Source organism: Anser anser (genome assembly GCF_964211835.1).
Source record: "Anser anser genome assembly, chromosome: 4".
Lineage (NCBI taxonomy): Eukaryota > Metazoa > Chordata > Aves > Anseriformes > Anatidae > Anser > Anser anser.
Window position 1 is genome coordinate 68,760,384 of NC_139724.1, and position 23,517 is coordinate 68,783,900.

At 38.1% G+C, this 23,517-nt stretch overlaps 1 protein-coding gene across 2 annotated transcripts in view; it reads right to left on the reverse strand.

The window, feature by feature from the left end:
• Positions 1-5,942: 5,942 nt before the first annotated feature.
• DOK7 (docking protein 7) overlaps positions 5,943-23,517 on the reverse strand; it is a 68,263-nt gene continuing 50,688 nt past the window's right edge. For both annotated transcript variants that reach the window (XM_083832749.1, XM_083832748.1), the window contains exons 8-12: positions 22,857-22,899; positions 15,617-15,682; positions 14,420-14,491; positions 10,004-10,156; positions 5,943-8,573 (exon numbers count right to left, since the gene is read on the reverse strand). In XM_083832749.1, coding sequence (XP_083688875.1) covers positions 8,437-8,573; positions 10,004-10,156; positions 14,420-14,491; positions 15,617-15,682; positions 22,857-22,899 — 471 coding nt within the window. In that variant the 3' untranslated portion in view covers positions 5,943-8,436. The remainder of the gene's footprint in view (positions 8,574-10,003; positions 10,157-14,419; positions 14,492-15,616; positions 15,683-22,856; positions 22,900-23,517) is intronic.

Sequence of the window (23,517 nt, forward strand, 5' to 3'; positions counted from 1 at the left end):
CCTTCCCTGTCATCATTTGCTACTGCTTTCAGAGGTATATTTGGGTTTGGGTTTTGTTTTGGTGTTGGCTTTTGTGTTTTTTTTTAAGGTGCTGTTTCACATACAAAAATCTACCTGTAGTACATAGGCAGCTCTAAATGCATATTAAAATATAACTATTCTTTCCATAGTATTTAATTATATTAGAAAGTCATGAAATATGTCAAGACATAGAGTGTTACTTTAAAAACAGATCTATCCCTGTAACACAGAACAGGGAGCTATGAAAGACTAAGACTGCATTTTCTGTAGACACTGTTATCTAACAGAAAGCCTCTAAATAGCAGAATCAATGTTCTCAAATACAACACACGGTTAACATATAATTTCAGGCCATTCACGTCAGGAAGCAGGTCATTAATCTACAGAAAAAAAAAGATTTTTTGCTAGTATCAACAGTCATAAAATAGAAAAAATCCATCCAGTTGAGCCAAAATAAATTTATAAACTTTCATCCTCAGGAAATACTTCAAGTTGAGTCATATTTAGCACAGCAATGATTGTAACTCAAATGTTATCAATACCCCCTAATGCACTCACATATCCAAATCCTCACCTTTATTATCCCACCACTCAACAAGAGTGCTTTCCTAAATCAAAAAGAAAAGACTACACAGATATTAATGGTTAACTTGTGAACATAAAAATGATGGGTATGTTAATATAACATGTAGATAGTTTGTTACTTCACTGATGTGTTAACTTACCAGAAAGCTACACACATCTGTTTTAATAATATTTTTTATAGTCTCAAAAATTGCCTGTCAAGAATGGATCTACCATAATTTAAACCTGGTGATTTTTAAAGGGCAAAATGTGTGTTGAATTTCTTTGAAATAAACCTCTTACTAAAATAAATTGATATATAATGTTCTGCAGTTACAATTTTCCAGGCCAGTTACTCCAAAGAGGGAAGGGAACCGCATTGTTTTAGGAAACATGCTGAGAACTGGAAGCCCACATATGAAACCAAATAATTTGCAATGCTTGGCATCGGATCTGGGTGTCTAGCATCAAATTCAAATTCTTAGTTTCTAATTCAAGAAGACATCTGAACCAGAACCATTACCCAAATGTCCTTCAATGGGGAAAGAGTTCATTCTCCAACCTCAATTGAGATCCATGCTCTGGGACTCCCACTTACCTTGCTGGATGTGCAAGTGGTCAGTAGACCACTAGTGAAACAGTCTTCATCCGCACCAGTTCGTGGGGCCATTGCCGATCTAGTATTTGTTCCATTCTGAAGAAACCGAAGGGGGAGTGAAACGAACTCTGTGCAAAACCAGACATCTCCGAAAGAAGAGACTTCCATGGCAAGAGAAATCATGAGTTACTGGATTAGGAATCACAAGTTACTGCTCCTTTCAGTTCAACAGCAGGCTGCTGGCAGTGGGAAATGCAGCAAGTTTTGCCTGATTTTTGTTAGGAATTCTTCAGATTATACCTTGTTCCTAGTCCATACCAAACAGGCACAGATTCTCACACACAAAAATAAATAAATAAATAAAATTCCAACAATCTGAACAGCATCCACACAGGCAAATATAGCCTGGAAGACTGAAGTTGCCTTTTTCCAAGCCCTTCTTCAAACAGCTAATAACCATGATCTATACAGGATGCATACATCTTGGGCAATGTTTGCATTAGCCACGGTTTGCTGGTGTGTCTCTAATCCCTTGTTCCGATTGCTTCAGGTCTTGTGCAAACTGACCCTCATTCCCCGGCGGAGAAATGAGCCTTGCAGAACTGCAAAGCAAAGTCTCCATTTGTGATTTTTTTTTTTTTTTCAGAGGTGTTCTTAGCAGTTGTTTGCCTTCTCATTTTATTGCCATCTGTAGAAATAGCTATGCTGGATTTTTTGGAATTAAAAAAAAAAAAATAGCCAATATACCCAAATAGGGCAGTCAGAAGTTCAAATCAAAGCAGCTCTGCCACACAGAGCTAGGATTACAGAAGGAACAGGAGTGAGTGTATTTAGCTACAAGAATACAGTGCGATTAAAAACGAGTTCTCTTTAGCTCCTTCAAACCAAGGAAAATAAAGAATCCTGTTCAGCTTTGACCACCTACAGCTTTCCAGTAGAGCCTGAGAGCTCGGGCCTTTTCATACTGACAGCCTGAGAGCAGGGGGTAGCGCAGGCCTTTTTGTACTGTCAGCCTGAGAGCCGCGGGTAATGCAGGCCTTTTTTGTGCCGACAATCTTGCTGCTTGGCCACCAAGGTGTGTTTTATCCACCCGGTTCCAGCTCCTCCTGCGTTGCTCAGGGCAAGCACCTTGGCAATGTACAGACAGGGTTCCAGTGACAGACCCATGAACGGGAACCAGACTGAAGGTGTGAACGGCTGCAGACCATAACTTGCACCTTGACAGTTCCCCAACCAGATGGACAGCCGTGAGAGGGTCCAAACTCATCAAATTCTGTCTTGTTCCATCTCCAGTAAATCCCCCACCTATCGTAAACAGCACTGACATTGCTGACCGCAGAACCAGGTACACCTCAGCGTCAGGCCAGGCAGCTCTGCACCAGCACTCACCCAACATACAGACTAGGCTTTACACATACGCCTCTCCAAGGAGAAAAACCAGCCACTGAAGATGATTTTCTCCAAGGACCAAGCTGTATATTCAGGACAGATTTGAGCCCTTCACACGGCTGATGCAGGGACAAGGGGTCACATGTTGTCACACGTGCAGCATGACAGTCTGGCGTTTTAGAGTGGACGCAGGCATTTAACCATCCCACGGTTTCTACTCCATCTCTGGTAGAGATGTCACAGCAGATCTGTTTGAGGACACAGCCGCAACCTCAGCCTGATCCAAGAAACTTCACATCCTTGCTGCATCCACGAGAAGCAGTAATGCAAGTGGCAGACTCCAGCGCCCGTCCAAACGTGACGGTTCACAGACTTGAACACGCTCCTGCTGCTACACTACTCCTCTCTCTGCAATCACTAGCAAAGAAAAACTTGCTTTCCAGCTCTCTGCTGACACCTACCTACTTCTCTGCCAAACTCCCAGCAGGAATTTTTGCTGTGCTTCTGAATTTGTGGCCAGTACTGCGAAGTATCAGTTGTAAAAGGACAAAGTGCATGCAGCAGCCAAGGGCACACCACAAGGCACATCTTTCAGCAGCAGCAGAGAGACACTGATCTGTGATGAACCCGAGCAACTCCTTACATAATAAAACTGTGGTATCCAAAGGCCAGGTTCCCTTCTGAGCACACAATCTGCTCTATTTTCTGTATGTTGAACTACCCATAAATTGCTAGCTCAGCCCACAGGTAAGTAAAACTTAACTTATACAATAGCAAGTGCTAGGATTTTTTTTTTTTAATTTTTTTTAGGGATTTCACAACAGTACAATGTAATGTAGAGCTAAATTACTGTCAGGCTAAATCTGCTTTCTGATCCCACCCCCCCACTACACATTTCTCAAATAAACTGACACATTATTTCAGTAAAACGGTGATGTTACATACGCCTCGGTGTACACAGTGGGATAATAAATTTGAATTATTTCTAGATGCTCTGATGCAGACAAATGCTTAAAAGCAAGTAAATTTTAAAGTTAACTTCCCCTCACTCTGAAGTCCTTACCAAACTCAAAGTTCACTTGGCAGCTGCACTTTCCCAAACCTGCCCACTGCATATTTTATTATAATCCAGGATGTGAATTATTTGTATTCTAGTCTGTATCCACTTGATCATCACAGATCTAAGCATCTGAGTGAGGCTACCATGAAGCCCGTCATCTTTCACGGAAGAGCATGAAACCGCAATCATCAGAAAAAATCCAAACCGGAAAAAAAAAATAGTACTTTTCTTTAATTCTACTCACCCACACTGAAAAAACATGTTTACATAGCTAGTCCTTACAAAATTCCACTGAATAAATTTTAAGTCTCCCATCCTTACTCTGTTTTGTTTGGTCTTATTGCTGCATGATGTTAAAGTAACATTTGTTTTCAACCTCGACTGCAAAGTAATGCTCGTGTAACTGGCAGAATGATAGCTGAGGATCTTCCCAGGTAAACAGGGACACAAAAATGTAACACTGTCATCTAAAAAAATGCAGAATTTTCACAGAAATGAGCAGCTAGTAATCTAAAAAAATCCCATGTGTTCTTCCCGTGATCATTTTAGCAAAGAATGTGTATGTTGTCCTGGCCAAACTGGAAAAGGTACTGGAAAAGGAGCGTGCGTGTTGTATCACCATTTTTATAAAGTGTAATCATCCATAATTCAAATTCAAGTATAGTTTTCCAAGCTACAATAATTAAAACTTGTTTAAGTCTACAGCAGGGAGGAAAGTGAGGAATTTTTCCAAGCTATTTGCTAAAAACAACTCTTGGGGCAGATTTTCATGCACATTTAGATACCTAAAGGCACCTACTGGCATTTTCCCTGCAGGTGCCGCAGCGCTGTTAAAACACAGACAACTACTTGCGTCGTTCAGCAAGAAAATGCCTCCAAACCCCAGCAGCACGTTTTTAACTTGGAGAAATTCCATCATCCAAATATAAAACTGTTCCATAACGGCTTACGAACAGCACCATAAAGACACACTGGAGCAGTAGTTACATTTGGCAGTAACCTACAGAGAAAGACGACCAGAGCGAAAGAGGCACACACGCACACTACACACAGATGTGCGAAACAGATGCATGGCAGAGAGAGCTCGGAGATGGCATAGGCTGGTCCAGACCTAACTGTTATGCCCAGACACTTCGCTTGCTGACAGCCTGCTTTCTCATCCCTCAGAGCACTGTCCCAAAGCTGGCACTTCTGGCACGTTAATATACTTCAAGAACATCCTACAGAAGCACCAGCAGCATCACATGGTTTTGTCCTTCTGGTAGTTGATTCCCATACTCCTGGCAAGGGCAGGGGGAGAGAAGGGGAGAGCTCACTAAGAGGAGAATGCTAAATTAAAAATGAGCAAAGCCTTCATTTGTGCCAGCAGAAGTTACGAGTCACATTTATGACCAAAAGTATTGGAGGTTTTTTGTTCATTATTTTCTTTCTTTTTCTTTTTTTTTTTTTTTTTTTTGTGCAGAGTTCTCATACTAGAATCATCCTACAACAATCACAAACCGTATTAAACTGTATTTCAGACCACTTACACCAGATGTGTGAATAAACCCCCAACTATTTGGACATTATCAGCATTACTGGTGTTAACCAATGGAAGCTACATTGTGAGCACAAGTCTACTCGTAGGATTGCAATTTGGCTTTCATTTTTCCCGGTTCACCCCTGGAAACTGAAGGCACATTATTTTATTTATTTAGGAAAATAAAGGTTTTGCATTTCTGTGAGTTCTTGTTATTCCAGTGAGAAAATTGTAATTTCCTCAACTAAAATGTCAAGCCTGTAACATGATAGAGAGGCCTGCAAGGTACTATAAAAATAAAAAGCAACCATTTTTTAACAGGCACAACAGTAAGGTTTTACTTGCTGCTTCAGCCTCCTGAACATTTTGCAATGTAATTTAGTGCATGAGAATAGGAACCAAATTTAAAAAACAAGTGAAAGTCATCTTTTCTATTTGACTTATTCAAGGTAAGTACAAAAAGAGAAGTAGAAATCTGGAAAGCAAATTACTCCATTTGTGGAAAGCCTTATAGGATAATTATGTTAACATTAACAAAGACTGTAAATATATCCAACCATCTAGATAATCCTAGCTGAAATTACTATGGCATACACAAATACATACACACAGAGAACCACGTGAATGTGTTGATTCACACCCCCTTTAACCTGAAAAAAACACATTTTAACATTGTGACTCCTCCTGTAAGGCCAGGAGCAATCCGATGACCTTTAGCATCTCATCAAATCTCCACCTGTGCTGCAAAGTCCCAGTGCAAGCAGTTTTAAGCAATCTACAGAAAGGCAGCCTTTGCAGAGAACCTGGCTGATATATTTTCCTGGTAGATATGTTTTTACAATAGAAATATTGCAGCTTCATTATATATCACAATACTGTAACCATTACAAGTACAGCCCTGTAGATCGGTTGCTAAATGCTGAGTCCGTGCAGGTGAAAAGCTCTGCTCCATGCAGATGTCAGATCAAGGCCAATGTATGACTTGGAGACACTAGACAAGGGCATTTGCTTCATCCTGTTGTCACTCATCCTGCAACTATAGGAGGTAGAAAGCAACTCACTACATCACGAAAACAGTTTTGCACCGGCACAGAGGCTATGGTACAGCACAAGGAAATCCACTACTTACATCTAAACACCGGCCTTCTGAAACCCCAGCTTTTTACTCCAATATCAGAAGACAGCTCTGAAACACTGACTAAACAGACTGAAAGTGGAAAACACTGCATTTCAGTGCATCAGGCAAGCAACACACATTTTAAATATTAAGTATAAATAGGAACATCACAAGGCACATCACAAGAGTTTTGTCCCTGCCAGTCCTCCAGTGGGGAGCTCTTAATGGAACAGCAGCCTGGTGAGCACTGGGCCCTGGTAACCTGCTCCCAAGGAGCTTCAAGTCCAGGCTACTCCAGTTGTACCAAATGTGTGCTTATAAAGTCGATCACCACTGCCCATTTGTCAAATAATAATAATAATAATAATAATAATAATAATAATAATAATAATAATAACAACACCTCTTAAACTGGGAGTCTCATAAAAAATATTCCCTTTTTCTTTCAGAAATAAGCTAGGCTGATAAAAAGGAAAGTACATCTCAGCACAGAAAAGACGACAATGGCATTAGTCAACTCTCAAATGCGTATTTTTTTATTTGAGAGATTTCTGATATTTTACATTACTATTGAGACTACATTCAAATAAATTTAAAGCCATTCTGAATTATGAATATCTAAAAAACAGAATTGGGCTGTGATATTGTACCTTATGAAGGCGCAGTCAAAAAAATAATACCCAAGACATCATTCTTGATAACCTCTGGAAGCCAAAGATGATACATTATTACAGGCCAAAACTTTGTTTTCTTTGTAAGTACACTAATTTTTAGTGTAGGGTAACTGCCATATTTATATTCACGTTTTATGTAAATAACATTTTGTTTTGGGACAAATACACAGAAAACAAGAATTACATAGACAAAGCAACACAAGAAATTAAGTCAAGTTTTGTATCATACAATCTCACTGTACAAAAGCAAGTTGGCAAAGACTTGTGGATAAACCTATATTACAAGAGAACTTTTTTTTCTGTCAATTCTGTAGCATCTCTGAAGACATCATGCTCTTACCCAGAACTGTTTTTTTGCTATTTAGGGACAGTAGAGAACTATTTGACAAAAGTTTTAGCGTCAAGGTGGATGATTCAATTTTGATGCTGGTACATTAGGCATAGTTTTGGAGATATAAATAAAGAACTCACATTCAAAGTGACTGTTTCTTTTGAATAACTTGTTTTTCAGCTTTGCTGTATGAGAAGCCTGAAACCTCATTTTATAAGTCACATGTATGTTCAGATTCAGAAAAACTTGATAAGAAATATAGGTACTCAGCAGCAAAGAAATCAACACCCCTGTTGTCTAAAACAGAGCTTTTAAGAACAGAAGGACCCTAAACATCCCTTCAAATTACTAAGGTTTATAGGTATAATTAAATTATGTTATATTTGCATGTATGTTTTCTTGTCCGTGTGTATGCACCCTTGTCTGTATGCACCCCTGACACCACAGCTTTTAAAGCTGAGCAATTCTAGCCAAAGCGACAGAACTCTTGGTGAGGTATAAAACCTAATTACCTATAGATATTTTTAAGCATGTCCATAAATGAGCATATAAATTGAAAAAAACTGTGCCTGCAAAAAATCAGGCACTGAGTTTTCTTGCTTTTGTACGATTTCATTAATATATTAATAAAGGTTTTACATAATTTATACACTCAGATATATACATATATTTTATCTGTAATGTGTGCTTACATATATACATATGCACGCATGCAAACATATGTGTACACATACCACACACACACTCACATTCCCTTATCTGCACACATTCAAGTTCTTTATCTTTAAAGAAAATGCCACCATTTCATAAACACTGGAATTTGTTCCAGGTTCTTACATGACTTTAGACTTACACAAAAAGGTAACTTACATCTATTGTATATGGAAAAAAATCTGGAATTTACAACCAAATTTTAAAAAGACTGAAGGGAGAAAAGAACGAAAGGAAGAAAGAACGAAAGGAAGAAAGAACGAAAGGAAGAAAGAACACGCACACACCCCTCAAGCTACCAGCTATCCAATTAGGAATCAATATGTTGGAATGAATCTGGTATAAATGCAATATGCAGTGGCAGCTTTTGTATTTTTAACAATAAATGTGAATCTTTTGGAAGTTAAATTAGTACCAACTTATGGTGAGCAAAAAGTTCTTTGCCAGACAGGTCACTGCTGAGCCCCTTTCTTCTTTTGCTCCAGCTCCTGCAAGCGTTCCTCCCTGCACTGCGCGTGCTGTGTTCCCACTTTGTGGGCTGTCTCAGTGGCCGTGATGTCAATCTGCGCATATCGGGATGATCCACTCCCTGAAACACCAAACAAAATGGTATAATAGACTATACCACACAGTCCAGGGTAAGTGACCCAGGGTTAAGCTATTGAGAGACTTCTTCCTTAGATTTTCTATGTGGATCTTGGTCTGGCATTACAGCAGCCTATAAAGGGAGTAAGATGATAACCACAACTAAAAAAATCTCAGAAGCTTTGTTATCTACATATTTCAGGTATTTGCTTTTCATCAGATAAGAATCTGAAATGCTTGTATTTCTGCTCCAAGTTTTAATCTCCACCCTTGCTCCTCCCAGTAGACGACAAAATTGAACAAAATGGCAATCTAGTCCAATAATTGGCAATGAGGTAGATAAAAGCTGCTCAGTCTGTTCAAGAGAAGAACAGCTCTGTAAGGGTGCAGACATACAACTCCAGAAGCTGGGAAAACTTTGATAGGAAAGATAAAAATAGTTATTATCATTTGAGGCACCTTCAAAGTTACACAAGTTGACCATGGGTTAGCATTTGACATTTAAGAAAGTTCATGTCAGTTTATGGAAATAAATCTCTTCATTCTTAATGCCTTGGTTTACTGTCTTTAAAATAAAATTAAAATACCACTCTCATATCTCAACAGGGTGTTATACAGAGACCTATATTAAAAAAAAAAAAAAAAAAAGTGCTAGCATTTCAAAGTTGTAAACATGCTGATATTAAAGGTATTAAAATTAAAATGTCAGTAGCTGAAAATTAAACATGGAAAATCTATCAATACTAAGGAATTTAATTCCAAATCCTGATTAGGAGCTGTCTGTAAGGAATTCCTCCTTACACCTCTAAATGACCGTACGTGGTAGCTATAATGCACATCTATGTGCTAATTCTCCAAATGAAGCATTAGAAGTAAAATACCCATATCCAGACCAAAGAATCAGGGGGTGAAGGGGAATCAAATGCTTCTGCTAGCTTCCTCTCTGCAGCACATTCACATGGAAAGCAGACAGAACACCATGTTTCTGTTCTTAAGCATTTGCTGCATGGCTCTAGAGGCAGTGTCTTCTTCAGTACCTTTAGAAGCAAGCCTTGTACACCTACACCCACAACCCTGTCTCTGAAGCCAAGCAAGGAAAATTAAACAAGAGCAGTCCTAATACATGCAATGAAACTCTTGAGAACACGAAGCAAATTACTGTCTGTCAAACTCTACAGACATAGAAATGTTCACTTTAGGATTGCATATACAATGCACCTGTCAGAAGGATGCAACATCTTATAGAACCTTGTTAGTTCAAAATCTTTCCCAAAAGAGTCAGCAACTACAAGAAGTGCTTCACAAATGTACCTGCGTACAGCTCCTCAGTTAGCCAGAGGCTATGGGTAGATGAGAAATTAAGATTCCCCATACCATGTACATTCTGCATTACTGCATCCTTTGCTGTTTAAATAGTACTGTAGACTTCCTTACCTCTTATGCTTGTAGTAGGTTCTTGAAGTTCCAGTTCCATGTAATGAAGTTGTTTTTTGGAAGTCGGACTGACAGGAATATTAACATAGGTGGCTGTCTCGCTGTGGGGTCGATCTGACGCAGGGACATCAGCTGAATAACCTACTGCCCCTTCTGAAATAAATAACATGTTATTATAGACATTGTTTGCGATGACCAATGATCGATTTCATAAAACACACTGTTCTGTCAAATGTTCTGAAAGAAAACATTTAGCAGTAACAACTCAGCTCACCAAATAGTATATTTGTCAATCCTAAATGGGACATGAGAAGACGAAAGCTTCTACAGAAAATATTGTCAGAGACTGATCAAGTCAGGATCTATGAAGAAGACCACTGCCAGTGATCTCATTGGGTTGTGACAGAAAACAAACACAATGCAGAAATTTTCTAACAGATGCAAGGTATACAACATTACTCCACAAGGCTTTCAGCTCCAACTCAGATTAATAAAGCCTTACATGAAGCAATCTGTTCTAAGAAGATATGGGCTATTATAGCATCTTCAAGAGAGCAACCAAAATCAGTAGAAGTTCGGAAAGTATGTCACAAAAACAGGGACTGTTTAAGAACTGCTTAAAACAAGGGGAAGGCAAGCTTGTGCAGACGGCTTTCCTAACAAAAATGATGCCAAGTGGGCACAGACCAAGTAATAAAAGATTTCAACTGTAAGGAAAAAAAAAAAAAAAAAGTAAATTAGACAGTTGGAAAAATGTCTTTAATACTTAAGATCACAAGAACTCTAGAGGTAATCCCACAGAGGCTGAAGAATTTCTGCATCTAGAAATTTCTGAAAAAGACATAGATTAATGCCTACCAAGAAATAGTTCTCTATAGAATGATTGTGACTTAAAGCAGACTATATTATCTATTGGACGACTTCTCAAGACCCCTACTAGCCCTACTTCCAATTATTCTAATCTTGTCAGAAGTGAAACTATGAGAAAAGATAAAAGGTTAATGTTCCATTCACTGGCCAGCCAAGCATTTCAGCCTTCAAACCCTTCCTGAAATCAGGCACCTACATCAAGCTTTTCAATCTCGATGAAATACCAAGAGAAAGGCTTCCCAGAATTACTTGGGCTATAGGAGACCCAAATACACAGCTGTATTCTGTCTGTGCCTGGGCAAGGCTTTGAGTCCCACCCTTACTGTATTGTTCAGAAAGCTAGTAATCACCTGTCTGCCCAGGCCTGTTGGAGTTCTTACCATTAAACACTTTCTAGGGCAATGCTCAAGCTTACAGTACCATAGCTGCTACATTCTCACAAGGCATGGGTAACTTAGAATTTATAGTTCAGGTCAGCACAGAGAGATGACAAACTGCAAGTTTGCATGCTACATAAAAATGCTTATCACCAGGACTCACATATGCACACTCACTCCCATCATTTGTTTTGTGAGTTGTACCCAACTCAAGTCACCTTATAGGCCAAAATGGAAAGCCTGTTTTGAGAATCACAGAACGACTGAGGCTAGAAGGGACCTCTGGAGGTCATCTTGCCCGATCTCCCTGCTCAAGCAGGGCCACCAAAAACTGCTTGCCCTGGACCATGTCCAGACAGCTTTTGAATATCTCCAAGGAGGCTCCACAACCTTTCTGGGTAACTTGTGCCAGTGCATCCTCACAGTACAAAACACATTTCCTGATGTTCAGAGGGAAGGAACCTCCTTTGTTTCATTTTGTGCCCATTGACTCTTGTCCCATCACAGGGCACAACTGAAAATAACATAGTTCTATCCTCTTTGCACCGTCCCCTCAGGTATTTATATATTGATAAGATCCCCCCTCAATGCTGAGTAGAGGAAGGACCACCTCCCTCAACCAGCTGGTCATGCTTTGCCTAACGCAGACCAGGACACAATTGGCCACCTTCGTGGCAAGGGCACATTGCTGGCTCGTGTTCGATGTGGTGTCCACCAGGACCCCCAGGTCCTTTTCTTCAGCAAGTATTGGTGCCTGGGGTTGTTCGTCTCCAGGTGCAGGTCACTGCACTTCCCTTTGTTGAACTTCAGGTTTCTGTCAGCCTAGAATCCTGCTTCAGGTTCTCCAGATCTTGCATGAAGGCTCTGAGCAGCTTGCCTGTACCAAGAGGAACTCTCTACTTGCTGGGTTTTGTTTGTGACCAGCAGCATCAGGTTAGGTAGTCAATGAAGGAAGTCTGGGGCATAGAATTTGCAAGTAGCTGAGCAAAAGCCCTGAAAATATCAATGATATTTACACAGTACAATCACACGATAAAGATGCAAACATGTAGTCCTCAGTGTCCCAAGAAGTCATAATTTAACTAATTACTAAGTGAGTTACTGCCACTGCCTCTTACTTCGGTAGTTCCAGGAGGAATGCTTCACAGCCTGCAGAGGTCAGTAAGTACTTAACATTAAAATGCCTCTGTCAAGTGAGTTTCCAGAGAAGATGGGATTTGACTGTTGTTACTACCTAAATGCCATCATCCATTACATTTTATTTTTTTAAAAAGTTTGTTAAATATATATTTTTAAAATACAATGATCACTACTGATCATTGATTGCTATTGCATCTTAAAGCAATACATTTCTGATTTTCTTTCTTCCATGTTTACCTACGACAACAGTATGGGGAAAGGGAAAGATGAAGGTGGGTTGGTTTTGCTTTTTTAAACATTTTGGTCAATGATTAAAGCTAGCTTTCTTCAGAACCAGAGCAAAATAATTCCACAACTATATATTTACATATATCTGAGTAAGCTGGTGGAAAAATAGTTGTCATAAGCAAGCAGAAGACTTAGTGCCACAAGCTCTCTGTCATCACTTAAGAAAGGAGTACTAAATTGAAGAAGAGGTAATAAGATGCTTTTGTATGGTTCATCAGCTGTTATGAAGGGAAGAAACTTGATCAAATTATGACAACTGTAAAGTCCATCTCAAATGGAAATGTAAAATCCAATACCAAATAAGGCATCATAAATCACTCCTGCGTGTTCCCTAGATTGCAGGAGTGACAGCTTCTGAGTGCTAAGAACTAGAGAGAGGTCACTTTAAAATCTGCTGTTAAGCTGGGACAGAGGAGTGCAGAGGAAAAACGGTATCACTTTCAGGTTCTTCCTCTCCCTGAAGTTCCGTTCCTTGTCCGCACATAATACTCACATCAAAACTTTATTTGTCCAAATCACTATTTTTCTTTTCATCCAATCCAAACTTTGTTGGGATATAAATGGAAACGCAGTAGGTGGTCAAGTCCTTTTAGAGCACAGAAGAGGATGACTTCTTATATCCAACCAGCAGCAGCTGTTAATAAAAGGGAACTTTTTCTTCTTCTTGGACTGCATTATGAACAGCAGAGAGAGCTCGTACAATGTTGGGTAACAGTAAGAGTTGTCAGAGGTTACAGTAGGATCCAGGATAATGTAATCTCTCTAGACGTAAGCTATTTAAATCAAAGGAGTCTACTGTACATTCCAAAAATTTTAAAGACTTGAAAACTGACCGGTTTTCTGACAGATTTTCATTTAAAAAAACAAAACACACCCATAGGAACATTCAAGAAGTAACCAACCAATTTCTGACTATCAGACAAAGTTGTTGTTCCAAAGCAAGTGAGCAAGTGTTAAAAACAATAGGAAAACAAAAGCAAACTAAAAAACAAGAACAACAACAAAGGAGAAATCTTTAAGTCTGCACCAAACTTCATTATCAGAAATAGCTAAATGATTCTGTCTAAAGTATTTCAGAGGAATTTGGCAGATCCATAGCACTGAAAACCTGCACCCCAAATAGTTAAAGTCATAAGCAAATGACAATCATAAGGACTAATACAGCACAATAGCCATTAAGGAAAAGATAATTTTTGAAGTCTTTCTATACACTGTTAAAGTGATGTAGCAGGAGTTTAAGTCAAGTATCCTCAAAGCTAGCATGCATGAAAACTAGCAAACTCCTCTATAGGGGTAAATAGGTGAAAGACTTCAGGAAGCTGAATGTCATACCTGATGATTTTCCTGAGAAAGGGAGAAAAGGTAGAAATAAAAGAAAGATTTAAATCAGTAACAGGAGAAGAATAAAAACAGGAATTGGAGTAGCATTGATAAGAGTGAAAAGAAAGGAAAGGCAAACATAGGTATGATTGGGGAGAGAAGAGAACGATATTTGAAACTGGTGTTTCAGCCTTTCTTTCAAAAAGTGTTGTTCACAGAAAGAACACCAACACCCTGAGATAACTGTGTGCACATGTGTGTGTGTATGAACATACATGTAAAACTGACATGTTCAGAGGCCATCACCTCAAAAAAAATCAACATTTAGAAGAGATCACAACATAAAAGCAAAAAATAAAAAAGAAACAGGAGATGTTAGTGTAGTCCTCTGATGCAACTGGTTGCAAAGATCTTTACTCACCAGGTTCCTCAGGGCTAGTAGGAGTGCCAGGTTCTGAAGGAAGTGTCAGCATCTCATAACCACCTTTAGGACCTAGAATACAGGAACACCATCAATGGCTTCAAACGTGTGAATTTGCTTAATGAAAACACAATTTTCGGTTTGGACTTGTAGCCTTCTAATCTAAATAGTCATACTGAAAAAATCTGAGAAAGGATGAACAGTGGCTAGCATTGACTTTTCTGTGATGGTGATGTCAGAATTTTCTACGGAGTGCAACAACAGAGAAATAAACAATAGGGCGTTTTTAAAAGTATTCACACTGAAGGTCACTAAAGTCAACAGCATGTTTTGCTATACATCAACGTGGGAGCGAAGCTGTCTTGAATGCATGAATCAGGGAGAAGCGCGTGGGTTATCTTGGGAGCATCTGGAAGACTCTTGTTAAAATTCCACCTCCAGTATGATGGATAACTTCTTGATTTCTGACAAAGCTCTGTAGAAAGTGCCTAAACTAGCCCTTCCAAAGATAACTTCTCATTCCAAGCGCACATCGTCATCTTTGCAAGAAGCCAGGTTGCACAACATCACTGGTGCTTCCAGAGCTCTAAGCTGTAAAAAGATGCCGATGTTCCATCATGATCTCAGACTCCACCCCAGTTCAAGTAAGGCAAGCTGAAAAGCTATGCCCATAGTATGAACATAATGGTATTAAATCTGAATGACAAATGCTCACAATTTTACCTGCTAATGTTGGTTTTTCCTCCATTATCATGAAGTATCTTTAAATGTGTTCGTTTTTTTTCCCAGCATCTCTTTGCTAGGGTACAGAATATCTCATGGCCTGAGGTGGGTTTTTTGTTGTTGTATTGTTTTGGGGTTATGTTTTTTGGGTTTGGGGGTTTATTTTGTTTTTTTGTTGATTTTTTTTTTTGGTGGGTGCCCTTTGCTAAAGTGCTGGCAACATTTTACTGCTGTGAATAAAATTACTGCCTATGCTCTGACACTTATCTCATCTGTCACTGCCTCTTCTAAACTTATCCCATCTGTCAATGCCTTTCTAACAAAAACCTGCAAAGCAAAAAACCCAAAGATATGTAAGTGTTACAATAGGGAATCATACATTACTTTTTACATTTTCTGAAGTTTAAAATATTTTAAGTTGAAATTAATTTAAACTTACATGCACACACATACCTCATAACCAGTTGTACCTACCAGCTTGGAGACTGTGCCCTTTATGTAGTTTCAGAGACCCAGAAGCTGCCATGACAGAAGAAGCACCTGTTTTCAGAGAGATATTCACATTAAACCTAAATACCTGTTGCTATTATTAGATATCTGCTGTGCATCATCATTCTTAGTGTTTCTGAAACATCAAGAAAAATTCCAGTAAAAATTACAAGTCTCTGTTCATCCTTCAAGCAACATTTTTTTTTCCTTTTTTGCAAAATTCTTTATCCTGAGATGATTGTGGCATTATAATCTAAATTTGCTATTCTTTTTTTAGTTGGTTGGTTGGTTAGTTTTTAGAAAGAGAGGATGCCTTCTATAAAATTTTGAGGTATCTGGCCTCCCTATTCACAGAGAGCAGTACCTTACTCATGGAGATGGTCATCTTCAACCGAGAAGTAAAATGGCAGTAAAAAACTGAGGAGTTGCCTTTGCAATCCATAACATAGCTTTGGTAACAATTAAACATAAAGCTGTCATTAAGATCTCACCAGACTGGATCCAAAACCTAATAAAATTAATGGGAAGAACTGTATCCCACTTCAGTAGTCTACTGTCCAGTGATATAAGAATACATGAACTGGGGCAAGCTGAAGGCTAGGTGAAGGATCTAGCTTTAGAGTGCTGCAGCCAGGAAAGCTTTACCAAGGGCATGTCAGATGGCTCAGTCTTCTTTCTTCTGCCCTATTCAGATCAGCATGAATGTCCCAAACACAGTTCTAGATAAGAAAGCTTGAGGGAAGATGAGCTAGCAGCTTGGAAACATACAAAGTGGTATATGTTTCTCTGCATCCCCATAACCCTTCTTCAGGCAACCAGCAAAATAATCAGGATTATACCTACCTGTTCAGTTAGCATTATTGTTATCCAGCCATGAATTTCTTCTCTCTGCTGTTCTTACAATGGGCACCTTAATCAAGGTGAGTGGCATTTACTTCCTGACATGAATAATTTCAAGGGAACTTCTTGTGCAAGTAAGTAGTACTTAACAGAAATGAGGTAGGAGGCTGTGCTTATGAGTAACCCTGCCACTGGTGACAGGGCAGCTGTGCCATTTGCTGCTGGGTGTTTGGGATCAGGTACAAAATTAACACTGTCTTCAAAACTGATGAATAGTCTCTGAGCAGGTTAGACACTTCTCTGCAAATTGTTTTTAAAATAGCATCCAAAAATTAACATAATTCATATGCAACATGAAGAAATTATGTAAGATAAATACAATCTCAAGTGCTTAAGAAATCTGCATGACCTAGGAACCAAAAGAAAATGGTAATTCCTTATTTTTTCCCTGCATAAAGTATATATTCATTTATTTTTTTATATAGTATACATTCATTTATTATATAAAGTATACATTCATTTATTTTCTAATTCTAATCATTTTCATGCTTATGAAATTATTCCCACACTATTATAAAATAAATCTAAATAAAGTACACATAATTTCACTTAATGAGGATGATAGGTTAAAAAATAGTGAACATATTTCAAAAGCACAAGACTGAACTAAAACCTTTGGTTTTGCATTTTTTGCTTTGTACTCAAAGGCATGTCTAGGGTAATCCAAGGTTACAAGAATTTTCAAGCATGCCATCCTGAAAAAATGATTTTGTATTTTAACAAATGAGATCAGATTGTAGAATCTTTACGTATCCTGAAGAGAGCTTAAGCACTAAAAGTATTGTTTGAACTTTTGTTTTTAACAAGGCTGCTGATACAAATAAATGCAAAAATAGGACAGAAAAGTATGACATCCTGGACTAGCTGATTTACTTGTATTTTCACTGTGACTGATTTTCCTTTTTCTCACCTCAGAACATTCTGTCCCTGCATTATTAAGTATATCTGAATATACTTCATGCAGCTGAAAGTCTCATCTCACTTTGAGAAGAAGACTACAGCTTTATGCTAATTGCAGCTTCATCACAAAACTGGTATTTTTTTCCCTCAAAAACTTTATGCAATTCAATGGAAATCATTCTACAGGAAATATGGATTTTTAAGCAACATTTTTAGGATTTGTAAAGAGCACACACAACAGGAAAGGAAATTTACAACCATAAAATGTTCCAGTCCATTTATGGTCAAGTTGAAATTTTCCGATTTGAAGCTGCTTTAAAACAGTCATGTTAATGTTTCAGGATTTGACCTGTTGCATTTTCCTCATTTTCAAATCTGGCAACTAACAAATATTTACACAGTCAAATCTCTCATGGAATTCTTGTGAAGCTTTGAACTGCACTGTCTAAACAGACGTCAACAGTTTGACCTATTTTCTTCCTTCTTCTTTACAGCTACCACATATACTGGCTTGTTTCTCATTTGTGAATCCTAGGATAACACTTGCAGGAAAGGAAACGCTAGCAAGATACCCTTCTGAACATATGAAACATCCAGTAGGAGACAGAAAATCCCTTCCATCGCTGTTTTCATCTTACAAGGGACTGTTAAGAATAGATTTCTGCAGTTTCCTATGCCATCCAATTCTGTGGCTGACTCGCTCACGTCTTTGTTACAACTGAATAGTTCATCAAGAAAGTTATTTGTATTCTACTTCCTTCAATGTATAAAGAGACAATGGTATTCAAAATGTAAAAAAGTGAAAATAAGTTGCCTCCTTCCAGAATATTTTGCATTCCTATCTATGATTAGACTTAAAAATCCAGTGTAGCTCAGTGAAGACAACCACTATTTGAAAGTTTTTCAAACCGCATATTCATTTCTTTATGTCCACTCTTCAAAAAATAAGCACAACGTACAGCACACATATCACGAGAAACAGCCATGAAAATGGCTCTTATGGCTCTTGTAATGCTTAGCCGTGCAATGTATGGTGGACACTGTTCAGCACACAGCCCTTTACTGGCTCAATAAATGTATCATTGCGGATATTATTTTCCTACAGCTGAAGAACAGATAACATTTATCCTATACAATTTTTGTGAATTATGAATTATTTCCAAACTAAGCAACAACAACCAACTCAGTATGAGCCAAATTCTTCTTTCTCACCACTCTCAATTAATTCCTTGAAACTCCTAAGCTTGGAATAGAAGCATCAAGCTGAGTATGTTTGCAATAAAAGTATTAAAAATGCCTGGGAGAAAGCCTGTTTTTCCATCATAAAAGCTAAGCTGTCAGACAGACAAGTTCATTTTCAGCATCCATCACCCATTATATACTTAATTTTATTCTTTTTTCTTATCTCCCTACCTTGACTCCCTATCTACCTAAGAATAATGTAATAGAGATGCTGTGTTCATAATCAGCACCCTGACTTTTCAGCTGAATTCCAATCCACAGCATTGTTTTATGTTTATTCCTTAATTCAGCCTCTCAGAACATCTTCAGTCAAGCATTGTGTAGGTATTACAGCAAAGAGGCTGACAGATAGCAAGAGCATCTGTCGCAATGCTGATGAATTTGCTTGTTTACAATATGTGGAAAAAATGGAACTGCACAGCCAAAAAATAAAAATAAAAAATAAAAGAAATTTAAGAGTCACAAAACTGTACAATATCCAAGTACACAGCTTCCAAGAGAGGACATTTTTTGACTTATTTTCCTACTCAGCTATTGATTTTTGTAATACCAGAGCCTGCAGCACAGAACAGGGAGACCAGAGCTTTCACTTCAGATGTTTAATCTGGGTGTTGAAATGCCTGAGGTTGGGTCTAGCTCCTGGGAATCCCTGAACATTCAGATTCCCTGATGTTAATGGTAAGGGGTTAAAGTTTCTGAAAAATAATGCATAGAGCCTGCATGAAATGCCTTCTCCAGGAATCGCAGAGGATCCCTAAGCACATCTGCAACCCCATTCCCGTTCTCAATTTTGCTTCTCTAAATAGGAGGCTTGGGAATCAGACTGCTCAGTTGACTTGGAAAGGTTGGCATTGAAGGACAGAAATAGTGCCCCTTTTTTTCTCTTCCACAGAATAACCTAGTGGTTTAAACATAATTGATAAAACAGAAGATCTGTGGCTGACTTCTACTCAGCTGAGTAAAATTCAAATATTTTAAATGAGAGCATGAAGATAACAGAAGTAAGGGATTAATGTTCCCATCTAAGTTGTTACTATGAACTAGAAAAGAGCACAAGGATTAACTGACAGACCTCAGTTACAGCAAGAAACACCTCAACTATTCAGAAATACATTCTAAATGTAAGAACAGTAAAGGACTTCAGACAATTTAGATGGATTAAGAGTTCTCATTGCAGAACATGCTAAACAAACACCTAGCAGACACATGCTCAGAAGCGTATCCTAGCCTTGGGACAGAGATTTGAACTAGACAAGCACTTGACCCCTGTTTTTCCTACTCCCTATAAAACACATCACAGTGATTTATAGCACCAGAAGGACAACCAAGAAAACAACGAGCTCTTTAGCTCACCGTCCTGTGAAGAAAAGTGCTGTCCTTTGATTCCAGCTCTCAACACTGAATGTGCACTTCATTCATGATCCCTTAATTCAAAATACATATGGAGAACCTGAGAAAATGACCTACATACATATCTCTGACATTGCATCCACTAGATCAGGCTACAAAATGTCTTAAGCAGTCATGAGAAACTCTGTATAACCTCTCGAGAGCTTAGACCAAACTGTACTTAATCTAGGTGTCTCCACAATCCAGTGTTCTCAGAAATCAGGAAATCTGAATCAAATTCTCATCTCCTGTCAAGGTATTTTAATGTTCATAATGACCATAAATATAGCCTATTATACTTAAGAGCAGGCATATCCACATCATACAACTCCAAAGCATCTCTTATCTGGATTTCTATTATAAAGTTATGATAACAATGGGAACACTTTACTCCTACAAATGCAGGAAATCTATTTCAGTCTCTCTTTCTAATCAATCTTTATGAAGTTATTTATAACAAAGGCAACAGAATTATTTAAATCAGGCTTTAATGATTCACCTGATTTTTTTATCTAGTAATAAAATTCAGAATTGCTGCCTTATTTATGAACACTCTCCAGCTTGCCATTAGAACTAGACACATTTCTCTGAAGTAGCTTAGTCTATTGCCCAGCATACGTAACTGAGAGTAGAAGAATATCATTCCCCACATTCACAGACAATATACTGAAAAACGTTTAAACAATTTATCCTGATTCTGTAACTCAATTTGGTGATACAAAACTGAGGCACTCAAGAGCAAAAATTGCTGAACAGTTCATGTGGACACCTGTAGCACTAAAAGAGGTGTGTTGGCATTTGTATGAAAAAATAAAAAAAAGTATGAAAAAAAAATACACAACCCTTTATGTGATAGAAATAAAATATGCTTGTGAATACTGGTACTAGCAAACAATAAAACTGTGTTGGGTCACTATAACATTGCACACACGTTAGTAAAGGTAACTTGCCATGTAGTGTGCAAGCCAATTTTGAAAGTAGTTTTCTCAAATTAGTATGCTTCTATGTTATCCACAAAAAATGGATTAAAAAACATGAGAGGGACAGAAAAGTTCTAATGCTGCTCCTTTAGTCCAATATAACTGTTTGCATTACAGCTCAGCACCAAGGGCCATTAAGTACATGCCCAGAATTACGCAAAACACTGAAAGGCTACAGTATTATTTTGAAAGCTTTGCAACACCAAGTTTAACTACACTTGAAATGTTCACATATATAAAAACAATACTTCCAAATAGAACATTTGAGGATAATAAAATGAGACAATGAGAGAAACCATGTTTTTTCCTTCTATTCTGAAAAACTGTAAAGTATTGAAGAATAACGTTCTACAGGTATACAGAGTAACAGAATCACATGAGACTATTTGAGAGCTGAAGACCCCACAAAGATGGCTAAAAACTTCAGCTGCTGTATCCACCTAAAGCATTTTATATGCATTCCAACAAATATTTGTTTCTTTTCCTAGTGTACCAGATATGAAAAATGACCCGTTTTTTTCCAGTGTTGCATCTTCCCTTTTTGTTGATCTTAAAAGCTGCCTTCTATCTGCATTTCCAGTTTGCTTTTGATAAGTTTTTTCAAAACACCTAAATCCCTCACCTGCATTAATACCCTGAGATTAAGTTCTCAGCAGATCTTGTTTGCATGCACACTTAATTTGCCACTGACCTCAATGTAGAAATAATATTGTACCCACCACACCTAGCTATAGACGCAAGTTCCCCTACGTTTACACACACATCATAAGAATTGCTCTGGTTTCCTTGGGTTGATTAGGGGACTAGAAACCTGAGTATTAGATGGAAAAATAAAATTAGACGTAATGATCCAATTTGTGCTTCTACTTAGACCTCTATAAATCAAGAGTAATTCCACTGACTCGAGTGGAATAACTAGGAATAAGATCTGCTACATGCTTCTGGATTTTCTCCTGCTAAGGCAAACAAAGGAATAGAATTACTTACGACCTTCTCCAAAGACACCTCCTGATCCTAAGAATCTTACTGGATTTGTTCACACAAGCATCAGTCAGCTACTTTTTTTTTTTTTTTAATGTATTTGCCAAGGTTTTTAAATTAATAAAGAAACCCAAGCACGAAGGAGTGTTTTTTGGAAGTAGGGTACATGATAAATTTAGTGTTTCTATTGAATTATCAAGTAAATAGTTAATGAATACAAAGATCTTTAAGAAACCAAACAACTTCCCTGCACAGATCTCTCAAAGAATGAAATGGAAACAGTATACAAAACCAAGCATACTTAAAGCCTTACAAAATGTTATGTGTGAAGCAAAATGATGATATAATTTACTGACTGTCTGTCAGTCAGCAGTTTCATGGGCATAAGAGAAGCCACTCCATATTGCCTCTGGTAAGCATCCATTCCTGTGGTTTTGTGTTATTTAGAAAACTAGTTATATACACAAAACATATAAATCAAGCTTGCCTTTGATGTTAGTATAGCCTAAAAGAACTTCATCTTGACTTTGAGAATGTAAGCAGGAAAAGCAATAAATAACTTTCTATAGAAACTGACAAGTCTGAACCTCTTTACATTATAAAATGATGGGAACAATCAAATACATTAATCTTTACAACAGAAGATACTACAGATTACAATGTACTTCATAAACGTCAGTCTCAGGAATAGCAGCAACAAAACCCACCACAAGCAGGATGCTTCTCAATACAGTCTTTAGTTCTACTTCCATAAGCCTGCTGTTTTGCTGATCACCGTTTGGGACCATTTGGGCATCATTTTTTAACAAAACAAATAACTAAGTGGTTCCTACCTGGTATAGCTGGTAAGACTCCAGACTGTAATATTGCTGATCCCTAAAGAAAACAGAAAATTTTAGAATGAAAATCTTTACATGCAATAGAAATTTTACGAAGTATAGGAAGAATGGCAGAGAAAACACTTCACCGTTGCAAAGGCTTAACACATGCTGTTCAAACCCAGAACACATGCAAAAGTGTTCACACCTGAAGGTGTTTAGAACAGGAATAATTTGTGAAGCCCTCATGTACCTGAGTAAAAAGCAAACTAACTTTGCTTTGGTTGCTTTGCAACTGCTGCAGCAAGCTCAGTGAGGCTTAGCACAATTGGATCAGTCCTGAACCGAACTACAAAAAGCAAAAAAGTTTGGTATTCAGACACAGCTAGCACTGAGTTGGAGTAACAGATTAATGAATTAACAGATTAATTAAGGCCATGTCTATATTTGCTTAAAGTGGTAGGTGGTGTGAGCAGACCAAAGTTGGGTGTGCTTGTCCCAGCTGTATAAAACCAGCACATTTTATTTTGCAGCTCAGATCAATTTCAGACTGCCTACAAATCCCACCAGAGACATCAAGGTCTTTCTAGAAAAGCTTTGGGCCATCTCAGCTACTTTACATTACTGGTATCGTGGTGGTACAATGGCAGCTGAGGCACATCAAAGCAGGCAGCCT